Source organism: Zalophus californianus, chromosome 8 (assembly GCF_009762305.2).
Source record: "Zalophus californianus isolate mZalCal1 chromosome 8, mZalCal1.pri.v2, whole genome shotgun sequence".
NCBI classification, from domain to species: domain Eukaryota; kingdom Metazoa; phylum Chordata; class Mammalia; order Carnivora; family Otariidae; genus Zalophus; species Zalophus californianus.
In genome coordinates this window covers 115,147,916-115,169,433 of record NC_045602.1, presented here as the reverse complement: position 1 = coordinate 115,169,433, position 21,518 = coordinate 115,147,916, and the positions used below count along the sequence as shown (strand labels likewise).

Genomic DNA, 21,518 nt, shown 5'->3' with positions numbered 1-21,518 from the left:
ATCCTCATAAATAATCCAATACGGTAGGCACTATAGTTATCCCCATTTCAAAGATGTGGACACTGAGGCTCAGAGTGGCCAAATACCCTGCCAAGGTCATCTCCTGGGCTTGTAGTCAAGCTGGGATTTGAGCACAGGCAGGTGGCTCCTTATCATTACTCAAGATACCATTCCACCCTTGGGTCATCCAGATGGTGGCCTGCCTCCTCGGGTCTTACCTTTAGGCCAGGAGATCCGATGGCTACAAAGGGTTACTGGCACTGTAACCCTCACATGAGAACCCAGGAGAAGAGACTGACTGTAGACACAGGGCCATCAGCATTGGGCTCAACCCCTAGCCTACAAATTCCAAGACCAGAGGTGTGAGGCTTCCAAGGTTCCAGACAAGAATTTGAATCTCAGCTCTGTGCTGACACTGTTACTGACGAGGGCACTTCTCCTCTCTGAACCTCAGTGTCCTCATCTTCAAAATGGGGAGAACGTCACGGTCATGGACTGAACCATGTCCCTCCAGACTGTGGAGGTGCTGACCCTCAATGTGATGGTATTTACAGATTTACAGATGGGACCTTTGGTAGGGGTGTGTGTGTATATGATTAGGTTTAGACGAAATCATGAGGGTGGGGTCCTCATGATGACAAAGCACCCTTATAAAAAGAGATCATGTGTCTGTGGCATTTTGTTATAGCTGGAACTGACTAATACAACTACCTACCTCCCAGGATTGCAGGGATCAATGTCCCTAAGTCAGAGCTTGGCACATAGTAGGTGCTCCCTTCCTTTTACTTGGCATCTCACCCCAGAAAGCCACATAGTCTCAGGAACTCACAAATAATCCACAAATCCATAAGGCAAAAGCAAAAAAAAATGCCCCCTGAGTACAAATGGGAATTATCCATCACTAACCAGAAATTTCCACCCCTTGACTAGCCAAAGTTTTGCCTGGTTTTTCTGCCTCTCTGGCTCCACTTCCCAATCTCCTCCAGGACAAGCTGCCCTAGGCCCATCTAAGTCCCAGTCCCCCTGCCAATTTCTCAAAGCTTTTGTGATTTCTACAGGCCCTTCTTACCCTCACCCTGGCCCTACTTTCTCCTCTAGGCCACATCTAAACATCCTCTCCCACTTCCACTCTACACAATGATCATTCTAAACCACTTGCTATTTCATTTTACATCTATACGCTTGCTGTTCCTTCTGCTAGGAATGCACTCTACCTTACCGAGTTGGCCAACTCCTATTCATCCTTCAAAACCCAGTTCAGATATCACTGCTTCAGGGACACCTTCCTTGCCCTACGTCCCACTGTGGTACTTATATACCTTTTATCTATGTATATATTAGCATTTTATCACAGTACCTGTAAGCGTATTTACACACTTGTCTCCCTAAGAAGCCTGTGCATTCTAAACTCAGGGTCTGTTGTTACTTATCTCTGAAGCCCAGAAGCGTCACCCAGGAGTTACATCTCATTAACAGAGGTTATTGGAGAAATCCCTACCGACACAAGTTTGTACAGAGAAGCAAAACCATTCCAACACGAAAATACTCACTAAGAACTGGGAGAAGTCTCCTGACAAATACCCTTCCTTGCTTATCACTAATACCTATCCCCACGCACTATGTGCTAGGCTTTGTGAGGCAGCTGCTCCAGACGACTGGGTGAATGCACAGCAAAATGCCTGCAGGGCAAAAATGTGAGATTTCACAGTTATCAAAGTGATACTGGGCACCTGCAGATAACCCATCGACTAAGGAGGGTATGGACGGGGGACCAGGAAACAACCAAGTTAAGAGAAACTCAATGAGGATTGGTCACGGGACTGATAGCTCAATGAGAACGATTTGAAGACTCAAGGATTAAAAGCCTGTGACAAAACTGAGGGAGCCTTTTTTCATTTCTGCCAAAGGGATGCTCTCTATGACTACAATGGAAGACTAAAGCACTGTAAAGGATTGGCGGAAAAAACTACCCCCAAAGAAAACCTACACTTGGTTCATTCCTTGTTCAGTCTAAGGATCAGCCTATAGCTTCAACTTTAACCTGAATTTTATAGATTATAAAACAAATGAATCTTATTTTTATGATTTTTGCTTTCCAGTATGTGCTTGTTCATTCTGTTTTCATTCTAAGAATCGGTGTACCATTCTGAGTGTAACCTAAATTTTGCAGATCATCAGACAAAATTATATTTTCATAATATTTTTAGTTATGAATTGATTCATAACTGAATTCATCTGATTCAGCAGGTGTGGAGGGATCAATGTCCGTAAGTCAGAGCTTGGAACATAGTAGGTGTATTCCTAACAAGTGCCCAGGTGATGGAAGCCGAAGCTACTGCTCTGGGGACCTCACTTTGAGAAGTGCTATCTAACAAGCCTGCCTTGGGTCATCCCACTCTCTGGGGGATGGGCCTTGTTTTGATTATTTACTAATATGAATGAAAAAATATGGGTTTCCCTTTTCTTTCAGATTATTTTTTAGGATAAATGTCTACCAAACTGAAGAGTGATATAAGGAGGGCCAGCACCTTCTCCCCCAGGTCCTTAGCAGTCAGAACGAGCAAGGCTGCCGAGCCCTGGGGTCCCAGCGGGGAAAGGGCGGGGGCAGGGGGACGGCACATACTTGTAGACAGCGCTGTCCTTCTTGGGGCTGGGCTGCGGCAGGAGGCTGTGGGAGTACTGGTGCACGCCCAGGTCATAGAGCGAGGGGAAGTCCTTGCCACAGAGATGGCAGCGATAGCTCAGCTCCTCCTGGTGGCTCTTGATGTGCTCCAGAAATGTGTCGAGCTTTGGGAATGTCTGCGCACAGCTTTTCACCACACACTTGTAAACCTTGAGGGAAGCCACAGATCAGGTGAGGGGAGGCAGACTGTTGCCCTGCTCCCCCGCTCCTGGAGCTCTGTTTTATTTTGATGATAGAGCCCTCTCTTCTCAGCCAGTCACAAGGCCCCATTACCTTTCCCTCAGGTGCTGGGTGACCTGGGTATATTTAGGAAAATTACCCCAAGCCGGGAAATACAAGGAAAAGATGACATCATGTCCTTCCAGTGTTGTACTTGAGTAGTGGCCCTCCGACTTGAGCGTCCACTGCAGTGACAGATTGCTGGGCACCACTCCCGGAGCATCTGATTCAGCAGGTGTGGAGGGATCAATGTCCGTAAGTCAGAGTTTGGAACATAGTAGGTGTATTCCTAACAAGTGCCCAGGTGACGGAAGCCGAAGCTGCTTCTCTGGGGACCTCACTTTGAGAAGTGCTATCTAACAAGCCTGCCTAGGGTCATCCCACTCTCTGGGGGATGGGCCTTGTTTTGATTATTTACTATTGATTAGGATCCAGACTCTAGAGTTAAATATTAACTTGCGGAAAACAGATCCAATATAAATGATTTTCGTCTGGTGGAAAAGATATCCCCAAAGGTCACGGGTATCTACCATAACAATCTTATTTCAATGTTCCTTTCTTTCACTGACATAATTATATGTAGGTAGAAGTACTAGTATCTTAGATCCTCTTTTGCACTGGCTTTGTTATCCTTCTAGTTTCCTTATTAATGAGTTATGTAAAATTCTGGCTCATGTTCACTATATTATTTATATGAGAATTAGATTTTTAAATTTTGAAAATTATACTTTGACAAGCATAATCCTGATTGCCTGTACAATTCCACTTGCTCCTTCTTCCTAACAAAGTGAACCCTGATTTGTTCAGGGTGGCAACATACCCAGTTAAAACACTTGATCTCCCTGGCTCCCCTGTGTCAGCCAGGTGGCTCCTTTCTTGTCAGTGATACGCACGCAGTAGTCTTTAGGGAAGGCATTACTTCCAGAACACAAAACGCAAAAGCATCCTAGGAGAAATCCCCTCTGCTTTTCTCATTTGTCCTGACTGGGATACAGATGTGATGGCTGGAGATACAGCAACTATTATGCAATCTTGAGGATGGAAGTCACATGCTAAGGAGGCAGGGCCGCAAACCAGAAAAAGCCTGAGTCTACGATGACATATCTAACCTGCTATACAAGCCCAACACTGCTTACTTATGGACCTCTTGTGACATAAGGGAAATAAAACCCTAACTAGTAAGCTAGTTGTCTATTATTTGCAGAGTAATAATGAATTCCTAAGTGATAGAGCATATCCACTGGCTCTGACTAATGAGAGATCTACAGAGGGCTTCTAGGAAAGAGACACAGAGAAGACAGTGCGTTTTTGCTGTGTCTGGACTACTGGACTACTGCCTAGAAAGAGTGACTACCATCCCAAGACCACAGGTAAGCCGTCAGTATCAAACAACATCATATCCTGAGGTGGCAGAGACAAGAGCTAGAAGGACACAGGGTCCTTGATATTGGGTTGAGTCAACTGACTGTCTCAGGCCTTCAGCTGCCTAATCCTGGGTTTTCTTATTATGTGCAATGACAAACCTCTTAATTGTTTAAGCAGCCGGAGTCAAAGTTTTCTGTGATTTTCCCCAAGGGTATCCTAACTTAATTCCATCAACCCCCCTGCTGGGAATCTAGGGTAAGGGAAAAGTCAGAGATTTGGATGAAGATTTGATTATAATGATGTTCACCACGGTTTTGCTTACAATAGCAAAACATAGTTCATATCCTACATGTTAAAACAATGGGATTTTTTTTAAATGTAGCTGTTAAAAATTATTTTTTAAACAGTGACATGAGAAAATTCTCAGAATATAAAATTAGGTTAAAAAATAGAAAGTACAAATCTCAAGAGAATTTATGCTTATTAAAAAAACCCAATCTTAAAAGGCCCCATACGGACGATTCCATTTATACAATGTTCTCAAAATGACAAACTTATAAAGAGAGAGAACTGATTAGTGGTTTCCAGAGGCTGAGGATTTTGGGGAAGAGGAGAGCAGGTGTAATAATGAGGAGGGAACAAGGAAGATCTTTGTGGTGATGGAATAGTTCTACACTGTGATTGCAGTATAAACCTACACAGATGGTAAAATGGCAAAGAACTATACATAGCTTTACACCCATGTCAGTTTCCTGGTGTAGCTATCAGGCTGTAGTTAGGAAAGAGGTAATCATGGACGGAAACTGACTGAAAGGCACAAGGGATCTCTCCCTATTATCTTTGCAACTTCCTGGGAATCTACAATGCTTCCAAAAGAAAAAGTTTAAAAAGTAAGCTATCAGGAAAAAAAAAGTACAATTCAAAATTATATGTGTGAACAGATCCCAATTATAATAAAAAAACACAAACTCTACAAAATATGCTGGATTTTGTTGCTGCATTCTGGGGAGGACATATTGCAAGGTGGTTAATGACATGGGGTTTGGCTTTGAGCCCTGACCTAGTCAGTTACTGGTGGTGTGACTCTGGATAGGTCACTTCACCCCTTGGGGCCTTGGTTTCTTCATTTAGATATACTGAAAATGCCTATCCATAAGGTTGCTATGAAGATTAAATAAAATATTGAATGTAAAGCAGTTAGTAGGGTGTCCAGCATCTAATAAATGCATTCTTCAACCTATGTACTCTTTAGATTATTCTGAAATTTTACAAAAAATTTTTTTAATTAATTAATTTATTTATTTATTTATTTATGAGAGAGAAACCTAAGCAGGCTCCAAGCCCAGTGTGGAGCTAGACGCAGGACTCAATCTCACCACCCTGAGATCATGACCTGAAAGCCAAAATGAGCCGAAATCAAGAGTCTGACACTTAGCTGACTGAGCCACCCAGGAGCTCCTGAAGTGTACACTTTAAAAAGGGTGAATTTTGTGGGATGCAAATTATATCTCGATTGAAAAAAAAAAAAAAAGACTATGGTCAATCCCCCAGAGGTGGGTGTTTAGATGTGAGATATTCTTGGGGTATTGAGAATTTTTCTCATGTCCAGTTTCTATATTATATGACCCATAAGAGGTGGGTTTCCTCCCTTGGCCTAGCACCATAATAGCCCAGTAAGCTGGCCCCACCTACAGAGGGAAAGCTTGGCCTATCTCGGGTGGTTAGATGGTAGCTCACTGCAACTGGGGCCCACTCCTGTCCCTTTCTAGACAGTGTTCAAGACCCCAGCACCAGCCAAGGCTCACACTTCGGGTGGTTGTGGCCTCCCGCTGCCCACCACCCACTTACCTGCTCATTCTTATGCTGGGTCATGTGGGACTTGAGCTGGAAGTAGGTGCTGAACTTGCTGGGGCAGAACTGGCACAGGTAGGAGCTGTCTATGAGGACGACCTGCTTGGCCTCCAGCTTGTCCCCTTCATCCTCCCCTGCGGCAGGCAAGGCCTGGGCTTGTGGGGCACTTGACAGGGACTGACCCAACCCTGTGGAGAAAACTAGGGAAGAAGTCACTGAGAAGGGGAGAGGAAGAGCCAGGACAGAGGGCCATGACATTCAGGAAGGACCCACAGAGCACCTCCTGTGTGTTGCTGGGTCTACCCGGCCACCTACCACGTGCTTGGTGTTGGACACTGTACTCAAGGCCCTACACTCACATTCTGCTTTGCACACAGATACAGCCATTCCAGATGCTCACCTCCTGAGTACTTACATCCTGACTGGTAAACAGCTATTGCCTCAAATCTCCCCTCACTGGCCTTTCCCTAGGCCTCTCCACGGTTGTTAAAAATCCTGGACACTACTCCTGCCTATATTCATCACACCTCCCCAGCTCCCCATTCCAATTACAATCATTTGTTTAGCTGCCCTTCTCTCACTTTCTGAGGGCAGGGGCCTCTGACCTCATCTCTACAGAGGCCTCCATAAATATCTGCTATATGGTTGAACCCCTGGTGCTAGGCACTGTAGGAATTTTGAAAAAAAAAATAAGAAACAGATTCTTCCCCAGGAGCTCAAAAAAATGCACAGGGCACACAGAGACTGACTAAACACACTGTAGGGCTAGTTCCAGTAGGAGGGTCAAATAAAAGTGGCCACAGGCTGCTCATGCAGCAAAACACCCCCTTCGTTCACCGGTATGTGGCAGGCTTTGCTCACCTGGGGGACTATATAGGAAAGGCTTAGCTCTGGCCCTACACTGTCCAATAGAGTGGCCACGAGCCACATGTGGTGACTGAGAACTCGAAATGTGGCTGGTCCATATCCAGATACGCTATACACATAAATACACCCTGGATTTTGAAAACTTAGCATAAAAAAATATAAAATGTTTCATTAATAATTTCCTTATATACTAGGATGATAATTAGGTTAAATAAAACATATGATTAAAATTAATTTCACTTTTGGGCGCCTGAGTGGCTCAGTTGGTTAAGCGACTGCCTTTGGCTCAGGTCATGATCCTGGAGTCCCGGGATCGAGTCCCGCATCGGACTCCCTGCTCAGCAGGGAGTCTGCTTCTCCCTCGGACCCTCCCCCCTCTCATGCTCTCTCTCTATCTCATTCTCTCTCTCAAATAAATAAAATCTTAAAAAAAATTAAATTAAATTAATTTCACTTTTTTTAAGTATTGTTTTAATGTAGCCACTAGAAGGTTTTAAATTGTATATGTTGCTCATATTACATTTTTGTTAACAGCACTGCTCCAGGCCTAGTGACTCCTCAAGCCCCATACAGAACAGGAATTAAACCAATATCAGGAACATGATCACTAGTTCAGGGACAAGTGATGGCTCGGATGGGAATTCTACAAAGTGTAAGGGGCTTTGGAAACTTAAGCCCATGGAAGTCAAATAGGTTTCAATTTCAAGGTAACTGATAGTGACTGCCTGGAGCAATAGATTGAAAGTAGATTCTGAGGCAGGATCCAGGCACAGCAAAAGACAGGTGATTGATTAGTGTTGTCTTCCAAGGGTACAGTATTAGAGTAAGGCCAGGCATACTGTACATTTGTCATCCCTCCTTTCATGCTATGCCCCATTTTATAGATAAAGTAGACTGAAGCCCAGAGAGGTCAAGGAGGTTGCCCAAGGTCACACAGCTAGGAATAAAACCCATGAAGCTTCAGAGGACAGGTATGGGAACAATGGCATTCCCCACTTCTACCTACCTGTGTTTTCCTCGTCCTCCTGCCTGCTGGGGTTGAGGGCCATGACCTGTACAGTCACAGAGTTGCGAGAGACAGTGCCACCGCTACGCCCTGGAGGCCACACCTTATGAGTCTGCATGTGTTTCTTGACATTAGATTTCTGGGCAAAGGCACGGCCACATGCAATGCACTGGAAGGGCTTCTCACCGGTGTGGCTATGGGAAACAAAGCTTGTCAGCACCCTCATGTGGAACTGGGATGTGACCTCAGCAGAGGAGCTCACAACCCCCAAGAAGGCCCAGACAGAGCATGCGGATGCTGGTGGCCATCATGGTGACACCATGAGGACAAGCCAGCAGGCCACAGGCAGAAAGACCCTGAGCTCTTGGTGACATTACTGAGTTGCTGAATCAACCAGCCCTGGAGCTCACCTTCCCTGTGGGCCTTCTCCATACGGTGAGAGGAAACATTTCCTAATTGTTTAAACCCTCTCGAACAGGGATTTATTCTCTGAAGGAGAAATGGCACAGTCACAGCACAGAACTTGTACCATTATTTAATATTTTCCTTCAAATCAATCTGTTCTTTTGAAACTTAAAATAATTTAAAAAATTAAGCTTCCTGTTGTTATATGGAAAACCACTTATCATAAATACAAAGTAACCAAAAATGCAATAATTTATAAAATGTCATTAAGATCTATAGAGCTGCATTGTCCAATAAGGTTGACACAAGCCACATGGGGCTGTTTAAATTCATTAAAATTAAATTAAATTAAAAATTCAGTTTCCTGCCATTTGCAATGACGTGGATGGAACTAGAAGGTATTATGCTAAGCGAAATAAGTCAATCAGAGAAAGACATGTATCATACGATCTCACTGATATGAGGAATTTGAGAAACAAAGCAGAGGATCATAGGGGAAGAGAGGAAAAAATGAAACAAGACAAAACCAGAGAGGGAGACTCTTAATCTCAGGAAATAAACTGAGGGTTCCTGGAGTGGTGGGGGTGGGAGGGATGGGGTGGCTGGCTGATGGACACTGGGGAGGGTATGTGTTGTGAATTGTGTAAGACTGATGAATCACAGACCCGTACCCCTGAAATAAATAATACATTATGTTAATAAAAAAAAAATTCAGTTTCTTAGACTAGCCACATTGCAAGTGCTCAGCAGCCACATATGGTCAGTGGCTACCCTACTGGACACTGCCAATTTGGGCATTTCCATCACTGCAGAAAGTTCTATTGAGCAGCGCTAGTGTAGACTAGTGAGGTGTTTTTTTTTTTTTAATTTAACTAAAAAATTTTTTTAATTTAAATTCAATCAATCAACATATAATGTATTATTGGCTTCAGAGGTACAGGTCTGTTCAGGTCTTGATCTCAGGGTCCTGAGTTCAAGCCCCACACCGGGCTCCACCCTGAGCGTGGAGCTTACTTTACATATATACAGACAGACATACAGACATACATAAATAAATAAGACAATAAAAGTCAATAGTGCCAAGGTTGAGAAACCCCGGTCTAATGAGAAGCTGTTGCCTGTCACGATTGGAATCTGAGGTGTGCACGTGTGCATGCATCAACATGCTCTCTCCTTCTTTCTCTCTTTGCTATAAAAGATGAGCACGTATGTGAAAGGTGTTCAACACAGACTAGCACCAAACCTAGGCTTTCTCCTTTGACTCTCCGAGGACTGAAAGAATTTGAAAAGAGAATAATTTTCTACATCCTTCAGAACTTCTTGACACCATAACCACAAACCACCTAAAATCAGGTACCAATGTATCCCTTTCTGTGAGAAACATGGAACAAGACCCACCCCCACCCCACACTTCAAAGATGGAAAAGCCGAGGCCCAGAGGGGCTCCCTGCATGTTCTTGGGACAGGAGGTATCACGGTTAGTCCTGAGTGAGCAGAACTCGTGGTCATATTCACACAGCGTGGCATGGCAGCCCTTGAGGTCAGCCCTTTCTGCAGAGGTGAAGATTGAGGCACTTTGAGGCACCTCACTCCTTCAAAGGCCCCACAGTTCAAGTACATTTCTTCCCCGACCCTGCCTGGCTTGGACCTTCTCCACCATAGTGAGCAGGTCCCACAACTTTCACAGATCCCTCCTACTGCTCCTGAGACAGAAGAGGGAAAACCGACCTGACTTGGACCGAAGGTCTGAGAACCATGACAGGATGGATGGGGCCTTGGTCACCACCCTGGCAAGGGGACTGAGAAGGGAGCCTTGCTTCTACTGTGGAAGGCCCTCCAGCCAGGGCTGCTGAGGAGCCACCGGCCCCACCATGCCTGGGTACCTTCGGATGTGCTGCTGCAGGTCGAAGTTTTTAGTGAATGACTTGTCACAGTATGAGCACTTGAGTTTCTGAGCCTTTGGCTTCCCTGCAGCTGAAAAACAAGGTGGGGTGGGGGGTTGGGAACGGTGAGGCTGGGGGCATAACTGAAGGCAACAAGATCAGCCTCCTACCACTCTACCCATTGGACATGGGGCCAGAAAGCCAAGGGAGGTCTCTACCTGCAGACAGGCAGGAGAAGCAGCACAGAGCCTCTCACAGTGCCTGGAGGAGGGAAGCCCGGGCAACGTTCTGCCTCGAAGAGCAGAACCACCTCTGAAAGGCTCCCCTCTGCCCTCGGATAAAAATCCAACCTCTCTGCTGCGGCCTACAGGGCTGTGCATCCTCTTCTTCCTGCCAACCTCATCATTCTCTCCATCCAGCTGCAGTGGACTCCTTGCTAACCTTGAAAGACCTCAAACGTGGCCCTCTTTCAGGACCTGCTATTCCTGCTCATCCCTCAGATAGCCACAAAGCTGCCTCCTTCTCATCCCTAGATAGAGAGGTAGCATCATTTTCCAGTCTCTCCCCAGTATTCTCAATCATAGTACCCTGTTAAGCTCCTTCCTGGAGCAACCCATACATAGTTATCCTGTTTTCCCTGTCTGTCTCTCCCATTAACTATAACCGAGGGCGGAGAAATCATGGACCACGATGCTGGATCCTCAGCACCTGACACTGAGCCTGGCACACAGATGCTCAACATATATCTGTGGAAGGAAGGAGGGAGGGATGAAAGTAGTTGACTGGAAAGCCCCTGAAAGATTCTTGATTTCTGTGCCCTCCTCTACCACCACTGTCTAACACCGCCCCTGTCCCATCGCTAGCATCTCTGAAGGGGTGGAAGACACCACTGCCTGCCTGCCTGATATCCACTACCTGCCTTCTTTCCTCACAAATCCCCCGAATAATGGGAACATCAATGTTTCTGGCTAAAAAAGACATTTCCCAGCTTCCTTTGCAGCTAGAGTCATGTGACTAAATTGCGATCAATGAGATGAAAGTAAAAGCATCATGCAGAACTTCTGGAAGCTGGAAGATGCCCCTTTTATCCTTTTTACTGCCTGGAATATGAAACTGATGACTGGGACTCCAGCAGCCGTCTTAGATGATGAGGCACCCTGATAACAGAAGCTATGCCCTAGGGGTAGCAGAGCAGAAAGACAGAAGAAATGACCATACAAGCACACAATTTCCAAATTGCCTGCCACTGGCCTTGTTTTGCACAGGAGAAAAATAAAATTCGATCATTTTAAAGTCACTCCACTACATGCAACCACACTTAATCCTAACCATCATAAAAAGGAAGACCAGACCTAAGCAGCCTTATGGACAGGAGAATGCTGAGGAAAGATGCCCCTGGCAGGCGGCAGGTCTACCTTCTGGGAGTCCACTGGCCCCTTTTGCCCGGCGGGTCTTCAGTGTTGGTGGGGAGTCAAAGGTGGCCACCGTGCCCCCCGTGGCGCTGGTCATGGGGGCAGCTGGGTTTGGTCCTTTCGGTTTGAATCCCTGTTTGCCGGGGCTGTACACCGGAGGGGTGGGGTATACTGGAGGCTCCACACACTGGTTTGGCACCTAGAAGGACAGCACAGTGAGGGAGAGAGGCCTGGGAAGGATAGAAAAGAGCTATACCAGCCAGGGGTACCCTCACTGTGGCCCCGGCTAATCGCAGCCAGAATCACGATCCTAACCCCTCCGTCTGGCTCAGACACCCCAGTCACTCCCAAGACCCTACAGAACTTCATGGAGCCAGTAGGCTAGAAGCAGCTTTGGAGCCAGCAGTCTGGGTTCAAATCCTGACTCTGCCACTTATTATCTAAGTGATCTTGGGCAAGTCTTTCAACATCTCTCAGTTTCACATCTGTAAAATGGGAATAATCAGAGTACTCCTCTCCTTGGGTTGTGGTGAGGATTAAATGACTCTTTCTGTGTCTCTCTCTGTCAAATAAATAAATAAAATCTTTAAAAAAAAATGAGTTAACATGTAAACAGCTTAGAATGGTGCCTGGCATACAGTAAATACTCAATAAACATTAGCTGCTGTTACTGCTTTATTGGTAGTAGTAGTTTGTTAGCACAGAAGAACCAGGAAATCAGAGAAGTCTGTGCCTCACCAGCAACCCCACTTCCTAACTGGCCCTGCCTGATGCCACACCAGCATGCATCTCTCAACTGAGAACTGACACTGAAGTCCCAAGAAATTCATTCATACCAAACGACTTCTGAGACACTCAAACCTAGCTAACACTAAGCTTACATCATGACATTGGGGCATTGTGAAGAATTCATTAATTGATTGATATACTCGTCATTCATTGGGTTTTCCAGGCTGGCCTATCCAAAACTTCACGTCCTATCCTTCTCTGCTTTTTTTTTTTTCTTTGTGGACTTACCATTATCTAATAAATTATGTGTTTTACGTACTTATCTATTATCTGCCTAGTTCCATGAAGGCAGGGACTTTTGGTCTGTTTTTGTTTACTGCTCTATCCCCAAGCCTGCAGTAATCCTTGGCACAGAGTGGGCATTCAATAAATATTTGTTGAACCAGTGAATTCATTTATATATTACAATATATTATAATATAATATAATGATACATAAAAAATATACACTTGTTCATTCAGATGACCAAAATGTATCTGTCATATATATTTGGTCTTCATCCACAGTTCCTAGAAATGCTTCAGAGCCATAAAAGTGAAATGGGTATCTTACTATTTTTTTTGTTTTATTATTAATGAAAGTGACTTTTGGCCCTGATCCAAGGGCAGCCTGGTTGCAGAGACGACCAACCATGTGACTGATGCGTTGGAACATTCAGTCCCATCCCCCAACCTCTGGGGAGTGAGGAAGGGCTGGAGGCTGAATCAGCCACAGCCAATGACTTACTCATGATTATGTAATAACGCTTCCATAAAAACTCCAAAGGACTAGGTTTGGACAGCTTCCAGGTTAACACAGGGAGATACGGGGTGAGTGGCACACAGAAGCTCCATGCCCTTTTCCCCACTCCTCACCCTATGTATCTCTGCGTTGGGCTGTTGATCTGTATCCTTTATTATATCCTTTAATAAACTGGTAAATGTAAATGTTCCCCTGAGTTCTATGAGCTGCTCTAGCAAATTAAATCCCTTTGCCAGAAATACCTAGAGTGGTCCCTATTTTCCTGACCAATACATCACTCAATGAATAAGTATCACATGGATGAATTCACCCATCATGCAAGTCATTACTGAGTAATTACATGACTGCCACTGGGTTTGCTCTCTTTATCCTCAACAGCTCTACAAGGGGAGTTCCCATTTCAGAGGAGAGGAGACTGAGGTCAGAGAGCCCTGTTTCAGACACCTACTATAGGTGTGCCACAGGCCAGGGACTCTGCTAGGGGCTAAGGATGCCAAATCAAAGGAGACTCAGGCTCTGCCCTCAAAGAGCACCCTCGTCTACATGGAAAATAAACAGCAGCAGCTCCTTCTGCTCTGGCCCCCTCTGCCTACCAGGCCACCATCACCCTCTCAGCATCTCACTGACTTAATTGCTTTTTTTTTTAACTCAACATAGGGAGGCTTGCTCTATTCCCTCAGGCTAGGATAAATCCCCCGCAGGCTCTCATAACATCACATGGCTGGTGGTAGATTTCCCCACTGGTCTGGTTCTCTTTAGAGAGAACCATGCTCTCTAAACATGGAATGTCTGTATGGCCAGATTGTAAGGTGAGGGGGGGTTAATGTGACCTCAACTGCAGGCAGGCTCTTGCTGTCAGAACCGTGCCTCCTAGCACTGGGGTTGGGGCAGGTTCTGAACTCTGAGCACTTGAGCTTGTAGCAGGCAATGAGGGTGGCACAGACTGCTTCGTGGCTTCAATTCTCTACCCCTCCCAGTACCTGTGCCCTCCGCAGCGTGATTCTGCAGCTTTCCCCATCAAGATGTGGCATCGGTTTCCCTACTCCTTAAATCTAAGCTGGCTTTGGGACCTACTTTGACCAACGGAAGAGACCCGGTCACAAACCTAAGCTCCACAAGGCCAGGACCATTTCTGCTTGGGTGACTGCACCTCTAGCACTGCTGTAAGCACATGCCTAGCGAGCCCACTGGAGGATGAGAGATGGCCGGAGCAGAGCTGGGTCACCCAACTCATCCCACCCAGGCCATCCTATAGCAGCTGATAGCTGCCATCTCCAGACACCTGGGAGAGCCCAGCCAAGATCAGCAGGTTGCCAAGCAAGCCATGTAGGTGCAAGAACAAGAAACACATTTTGCCATATACCACTGGGTTCTGGGATATTTCTTACATAGCCATAGCTAACCCATACATCTAGCCTGTTAACAATGTAAGAGACCGGGGCTCCTGGGTGGCTCAGTCGGTCAGGCATCTGACTTTTGATTTTGGCTTGGGTCATGATCTCAGGGTCGTGGGATCAAGCTTCAGAGCGCAGTCTGCTTGAGATCCTCTCTCTCTCCCTCTGCCCCTCCACCCTGCTCTCTCCTTCTTTCTCTTTCTAAAAAAATAAATAAATAAAATTTTTTAAAATGTAAGAGACGTTCACACAGATAATTTTTTGGAAACTTCTCCCTAAAACATTGGTGTTCTCTGAATGTTCTGAGCACTCCCTGAGGGTAGCTTGTATTTCTGCTAACTTCTACTTCAAACCACCTTGTCATGGTTTGTATTTTACCTTTATAGGTATGATGGCTTGATTAAAGTCCTTCTCTCCTATGGTGTGGCTACCCCTCTGATCTGGTTTTGTCTCCCATGCTACCTCTGGCACAGTGTCTGACACACAGCTGGTGCTTGGGAAAGGTTCAGGTTACCCATGATAATCATAACCAGTTTCTCCCCCTCCATCCCAAATCCCAACCTCTGCTCACCTCCAGGGGTGGGTAGGGCTGCATTCCCAATGCCTGGATCTCCACCGTGCCGCTCCCAGCCAGGGGCGCCGTGGCACTGTACACCTCCACCACACCATTTCCGCCAGGGTTGGGACGCCCAGGGGGGCCCAGGCTCTGGGGTGGGGGCGGTGGGGGCTGGGGTGGTGGGGGCGGGGGCAGTGGTGGAGGTGGGGGAGGAGGTGGTGGAGGCTGGGTGAGGTAGCTGGGTGCAGAATGCATGTTCAGGCTGCTCTGAAATCAGAAGAGAGAATTAAAGTGTCATACCCTCTTGACACCAGCTGTCTTGTTACAGTGAGGAAGGACATTTGTCTTAGCCAGCCATGTGGAAAGAAAAGCCCCTCACAAGGCAGCTCAGAGGACAGGGCTGACAGGAGGCATGGCAACAGAGTCATGGAAGAATAGAGAGGAAGCATTAGCCAGGTGCCACTACCCCTTTTCTCTAGGAAAGTCGACAAAAAGGCCCAGCTTGGACACAACTGAGTTGATCCAGCAGCCCCACTGTTGCTGTCTTAGGAGGGTTTGCTTGTGGGACCGGCTCTTGAATGGCCTCTGAGAACCTACCTTGTGGAAGGTTGCCTATGATCGATAAGGCTGTTTTGATCATCTGGGGGCACTGCCCATTCTGTACCAGGTCACCCAGATTGTTTGTACAGACAGTGTGATCTGTGGCGAACACCTCCTTTCCTTCTAAGAGTCTGGAATTTTGGTCACTGTGGCACCTACATGACCAATCCCCAAGAAAAGCCCTGAGCCTCGAATCTTAGGTATGCTCCCTGGGCAGAAACACGCACACGCGTTGCTGCTCTTCATTGCTGGAGGAAAAAGTATTTTGTGCAATCTCTCCCCACCGCCCCAAGAGGAGGAACAGTAGAAACCGATGCCTGGATTTCTCCAGACTCCAACTGATGTCTTTTTCCCTTGCTGATCCTGCTGTGCATCCTTTGTCAGGAAGAAACCACAGCCATGAGTATAACTATCCCAAGTCCTAGGAGTATTTCTAGAGAGTCACCAAACTGTGGGGGCTGTGGACCCCTGAAACACAGCCACTGACTTCTAGAAATTTATTCCATAGAAATATAATCAAGCAGGTGGGCAAAGATATGCGTACATGGACGGTTCCCCAGTAGTTTTTATAGCAGCAAAAAATGGCAATGACCTACAGGTCTGTTAACAGAAGGCTGGCTATATAGAGGATGGTCCATCCACACGATGAAATCTTTAACAGCTATTAAAATGATAGTGATCAGGGGTGCCTGGGTGGCTCAGCTAGTAGAGCATGCAACTCCTGATCTCTGGGTAGTGAGTTCAAGGCCCACATTGGGCAAAAAGCTTACTTAAAAAAAAATGATGGTGATCAGTATTTTATAAAGGATGCACCTCTTAATCGCTGCTCCTTGGGCTCCACAGTCAAACGTGTTTGGGGAAAAATCTGGGGTGACAAAAATCAAAAGTGTTTCACTGCAGGAAAAAAAAGTCAGGGACAGGGCAAGGAAAGAAGTAGAATGCCTCCACCCTATACTGGTTTGACCAGAGATTCTTTTTGTATGGAACATCCCAAGGAGCCACTCTTCTGAGGAACATTTTAGAAAACACTGATATAGAATTTGAGGCACAGATAATGATTTTAAGCAAAAGGCAAAATAAAAAAAAGCAAGTTTCAGAACAGTGCATATTAACATGGTCCATTGATATAGATATGTGTTTTATAAATGTATTTATATAAAAAGCTGTTTCTCGGGATGCCTGGGTGGGTCAGTCAGTTAAGCATTTGCCTTCGTTTCAGGTCATGATCCAGGGTCCTGGACTGAGTCCCACATGGGGCTCCTTGCTCAGCGGGGAGCCTGCTTCTCCCTCTGTCTGCCACTCCCCCTGCTTGTGCGCTCTCTCTCTCTGACAAATAAATAAAATCTTTAAAAAAATAAAATAAAAAGCTATTTCTTTATTTGCATTTAAAGATCAGGAAAGCCAGACACCAAAATTCTAACAGTGTTTTCTTTGGAGGGAGAGAGTAGGGGTGGTTGATTAACTGATTGACTTCCCAACTTTTATTCTTTTTTTTTAATTTTTTTTAAAGATTTTATTTTTAAGTAATCTCTACACCCAATGTGGGGCTCAAACTCACAGCCCCAAGATCAAGAGTCACATGCTCTACCAACTGAGCCAGCCAGGTGTCCCCCAACTTTTATTCTGAAAAAATCTCAAAACCTATAGGAAGGTTGCAAAAAGAATACAGTGATCAGGGGCCCATGGCTGGCTCAGTGAATAAAGCATGTGACTCTTGATCTCAGGGTCGTGAATTCAAGCCCCACACAGGCATAGAGATTACTTAAAAAAAAAAAAAAAAAGAACATACCAATCAGTCTTTAAACTTTATCTAATTTACCAGTTGTTAACATTTTGCCACATCTGCAATGTACATATGTGTGTGTGTATATACGTACATACATTCAAGGTTATATTTGTGGTTTTTTTTAAAGATTTTATTTATTTATTTGAGAGAGAGAGAATGAGAGATAGAGAGCACGAGAGGGAAGAGGGTCAGAGGGAGAAGCAGACTCCCTGCTGAGCAGGGAGCCCGATGTGGGACTCGATCCAGGACTCCAGGATCATGACCTGAGCTGAAGGCAGTCGCTTAACCAACTGAGCCACCCAGGCGCCCAAGGTTATATTTGTGTTTTAGCAAGCCATTTCATAGTCAGCTGCAGACATCATAACACTCTTTTCCTCAATACTATATTCAGATGCATCTCCTAAGAAGGGGATATTCTCCTATTTAACCACAATTTGACAGTCACGCTCAGGAAACTACCTGTTAATATAATACTATTATCTAAAATATTCAAATGCCTCCTATTCTCATTTCCCCAAAGTGTCCCAATAATGCCTTTAGATTCTCCCCCCCTCAATCCAGGATCCAACCAAGAACTGCATATTGCCGGGTGAAGGGGGGGCAAAATGGGTGAAGGGGAGTGGGAAGTACAGGCGAAAAAGAAACACACACACAAAAAAAGAATCGCACGTTGTAGTCGGTTGCCATGTCTCTCTAGTTTCCAGATTATGAGTAATTAAACTTTGTTTTTACTTTTCTATTGTGTATTTTCTAATGTTTTCCAATGGACATGGAACACTTTTGTTAAGAAGTTAGGAGGGGATGCCTGGGTGGCTCAGGTGGTAAGGCATCCGACTCCTCATTTCAGCTCAGGTCATGATCTCAGTATCACGGGACTGAGCCTCACATGGGGCTCTGTGCTCAGCAGGGAGTCTGCTTGAGATTCTCTCTCTCCCTCTCTCTGCCCCTCCTGCCCCCACGCACACCTGGGCTCACTCTCTCTCTCTCAAATAAATAAATCTTACAAAAAAAAAAAAGAAAAAAATAGGAAGGTGTCTGGCTGGCTCAGTCAGTATACCATGTGCCTCTTGATCTTGGGGTTGTGGGGTCATGAATTTAAGCCCCACGTTGGGCATGGAGCCTACTTATTAAAAAAAAAAAAAAAAGGAATAAAAATAGGAGTCAAAATAGCCAGACTATGGCTGTGAAACCCCAAAGTCATGTTCTAGGTCCCAACTGAAGTGACCCCTTCCCTACCCATAGCAGGGGAGGCCAAGGGGAGACTGACAGTCTCTCTTCAGCGTGAGAGCTGAGGCCATCCACTCTTCTTTCTACAAGGTTCCAAATCCATGGCGGTCAATATACAGGTCTGGAATTAAGATCCTATGAGAAGCCGGCCCCCTCCTTACCTGCACAGGCGGGGGGCCCTGGGGCATGGGCTGGTCCAGGGACGTGAAGGCCGACATGGCAGACATGAGCACATCATCACTCACCAAGATGTTCCCCTGCACCAGGGTCTGGATCAGCGGGGATGGGGGCACTGTAATGTACGTGGAGATCTGGGTAGTGTGAATGAGAGAGAGAGAATGGAAGGGAAGAGAAGAGATATGTCTGAGGCTCTGGAAGGAAACAGGGCATGATGCAAAAGACTCGGGCTCTGGAACCCCACAGACCTGTGTTTCATTTCCACTTCTACTTCTCCCTGCTGTGTGACCCTGGGCAAGTCACTCCACCTTTCAGAACTTCCATTTCCTTATCTACGAAATGAGAATAAGCCATAACTCTCTGTAAGAGAAATACCCTGTGACCCAGCAATAATACTTTCTGGTATCTCTCCTAGAGAAACACTCACACATGTCCACAGGGAGTCCATGAACAAGAGTATCCTATATAGCTTTATTTCAAACAGCGAATAACTGGAAAGAACCTCAGTGTCCATCAAAGGGGAAACAGAGTAAAACAATACAATACAGTCATACCATAGAATACTACACAACAGATAAAAGGTATTGCATGAAAAACCAAATTATGTAATAACATGCAGATTATATATTCTTACTTCAAAAATTCTAAAACAAAAGCACTATAGAATTCCTGTGGGAATCACCATGCTCTGTATTAGGAGAGGCCTGTGGCAGCCTGAGAAGTATCAGTATTCAAGTCCTACAGATCTGGGGGTGAATGCTTTTATTCTGACGGCAGGAATTATGTCTATACAGTGGATGGAGATAACGTTTTAAAGGAATAAGGAGACAAGAGGAAGCCAGAAGGAAATTTGACCCCTTGACCTGGCGTCCTGAGACATGTCCAGCCTCCTTTACGAGGATTCTTTAATCCCTCCAAGAGTCCCTGACCCAGGGTGTCTCTGCTCTCCCCTGACCTCCAGACCTGTAGATCTGTCTGCATCTTCACCACCTCCACTTAAAGGCCCAATGGGTATCTCAAATCCAGCATGACCAGTTGAACTCCTGACATCCCTCCCGAATCTTCTTCTTGCTGTTTCCCCACTTCAGTAAATGGCAACTCCACCTCTGCAGTGGATCCCCCTTGACTCTTCCTGATCTCACACCTCACATCCAGCCTATCCGCAAGCTCTTTTGGCTCCACCTTCAAAACATTTCCAAAATCTCATCTCTTCTCTCCACCTCCACTGCCACCATCCGGCCAAGCCACCACCACCTATTGCCTGGATTGGTACAACAGCCCCCTAAAGCCTCCTGGGTTTTTCTCTTGACTCCCACCAAAATCTATTCTCTGTACAGCAGCCAGAGTAATCTAGTTTAAGTGTAAATCAGACTATGTCCCTCTTCTGTTCAAAACCTTCCTAAGGTTCGCATCTGACTCAGAGGAAAAGCCCACGAGGCGCACATGCTCGCCAGGATACCCCTGTTGCCTGTCTGAACTTATCATCTTCCATCCTCCACCTCACTCACTCAGCTCCAGCCACACTCACCTCCTTGCTGGTCCTGGAATAAACCCAGCACACTCCCATGCCAAGGCCTTTGTACTTGCTGATCCCTTCTCCTGAAATACTCTTCCCTACACTAGCAGCATGACTCATTCCCTCATCACCTTAGGCCTCCACTCCTATGTCACCTCTTCACAGAGCTCTTCCCGAAGCACCATATACAAAATGACAAAACCTCCCATCCCTGTCTCGGCATCCCCATCTCTCTGCACTTAACATCCCCTGAAAAAAGTATACTATACTATAGTATACTATAATATACTATCTCACCCACCTCCATGAGGGCAGTGATGCGGAATATCTGTCCATCCCAGTGCCCACACGGTGCCTGACACATAGTGCATGCACAAAAAAGACTTGAATGAATGAATGAACAAACACACAAATGAATGAACGAATACCTGGCGATTGGTAGGAGGTGGGGCCTGCTGGACCGCTGTGGGGGCCGCCGAAGGCGTGTAGATGCTGTTAGTGGCCAAGGAGGCCGTGGCCAGGGGAGGGGCGTTCCCCTGGCACTGTTCCCGCTTGTGGGTCATAAATGCCGGCAGCGAGTTGAACTGCTTCTTACACTTCCCGCAGAGAAAAACATCCTCATCATCTAGGGGTCACACCCACACGGTAGCAGAGGGAGAGGAACATTGATAAAAAGCAAGATACATGAGAGGGCATCACAGTGAGAAACGGGAAAACCTAACAGCAATCTGTGACCCAGCGTGCTTGTGTCAAGTGCCAACTCTGCGCTTCCAAAAGGAGATTTCAAAACCAAATAGGCAACTGCAGGAATATCCAGCCATGTCTACCCAGGTATCGAAAAATTAGAACTCAGGAAATAGTGGAGTGGGTACGCTTCAAAGCTGAGAAATTCGGAATCTTTATCCCGCCTGAATTTGTTCATCAGTCCCCAAATGGGCTACATGACCTTCTACGTCTCTGCATCCTGTTCCCCCTGCAAGCTGCTTCTCTCAGAACAACTTACTCCCCAAGACTCTGGTCAGATGTCACCTCCTTCAGGAA

The 21,518-nt window shown here is 45.9% G+C and overlaps 1 protein-coding gene across 6 annotated transcripts in view; it reads right to left on the bottom strand.

Annotated features, from left to right (window-relative positions):
• The window catches only part of ZNF341 (zinc finger protein 341), a 43,124-nt gene that overhangs the window by 13,871 nt on the left and 7,735 nt on the right, over window positions 1–21,518 (bottom strand). For 2 of the 6 annotated variants that reach the window (XM_027623297.2, XM_027623299.2), the window contains exons 3-11: window positions 20,906–21,102; window positions 18,946–19,095; window positions 15,187–15,438; window positions 11,695–11,890; window positions 10,280–10,370; window positions 7,992–8,185; window positions 6,116–6,318; window positions 3,003–3,125; window positions 2,624–2,832 (exon numbers count right to left, since the gene is read on the bottom strand). In XM_027623297.2, coding sequence (XP_027479098.1) covers window positions 2,624–2,832; window positions 3,003–3,125; window positions 6,116–6,318; window positions 7,992–8,185; window positions 10,280–10,370; window positions 11,695–11,890; window positions 15,187–15,438; window positions 18,946–19,095; window positions 20,906–21,102 — 1,615 coding nt within the window. The remainder of the gene's footprint in view (window positions 1–2,623; window positions 2,833–3,002; window positions 3,126–6,115; window positions 6,319–7,991; window positions 8,186–10,279; window positions 10,371–11,694; window positions 11,891–15,186; window positions 15,439–18,945; window positions 19,096–20,905; window positions 21,103–21,518) is intronic. The other 4 variants (XM_027623301.2, XM_027623300.2, XM_027623298.2 and 1 more) reach the window with 3 other exon arrangements.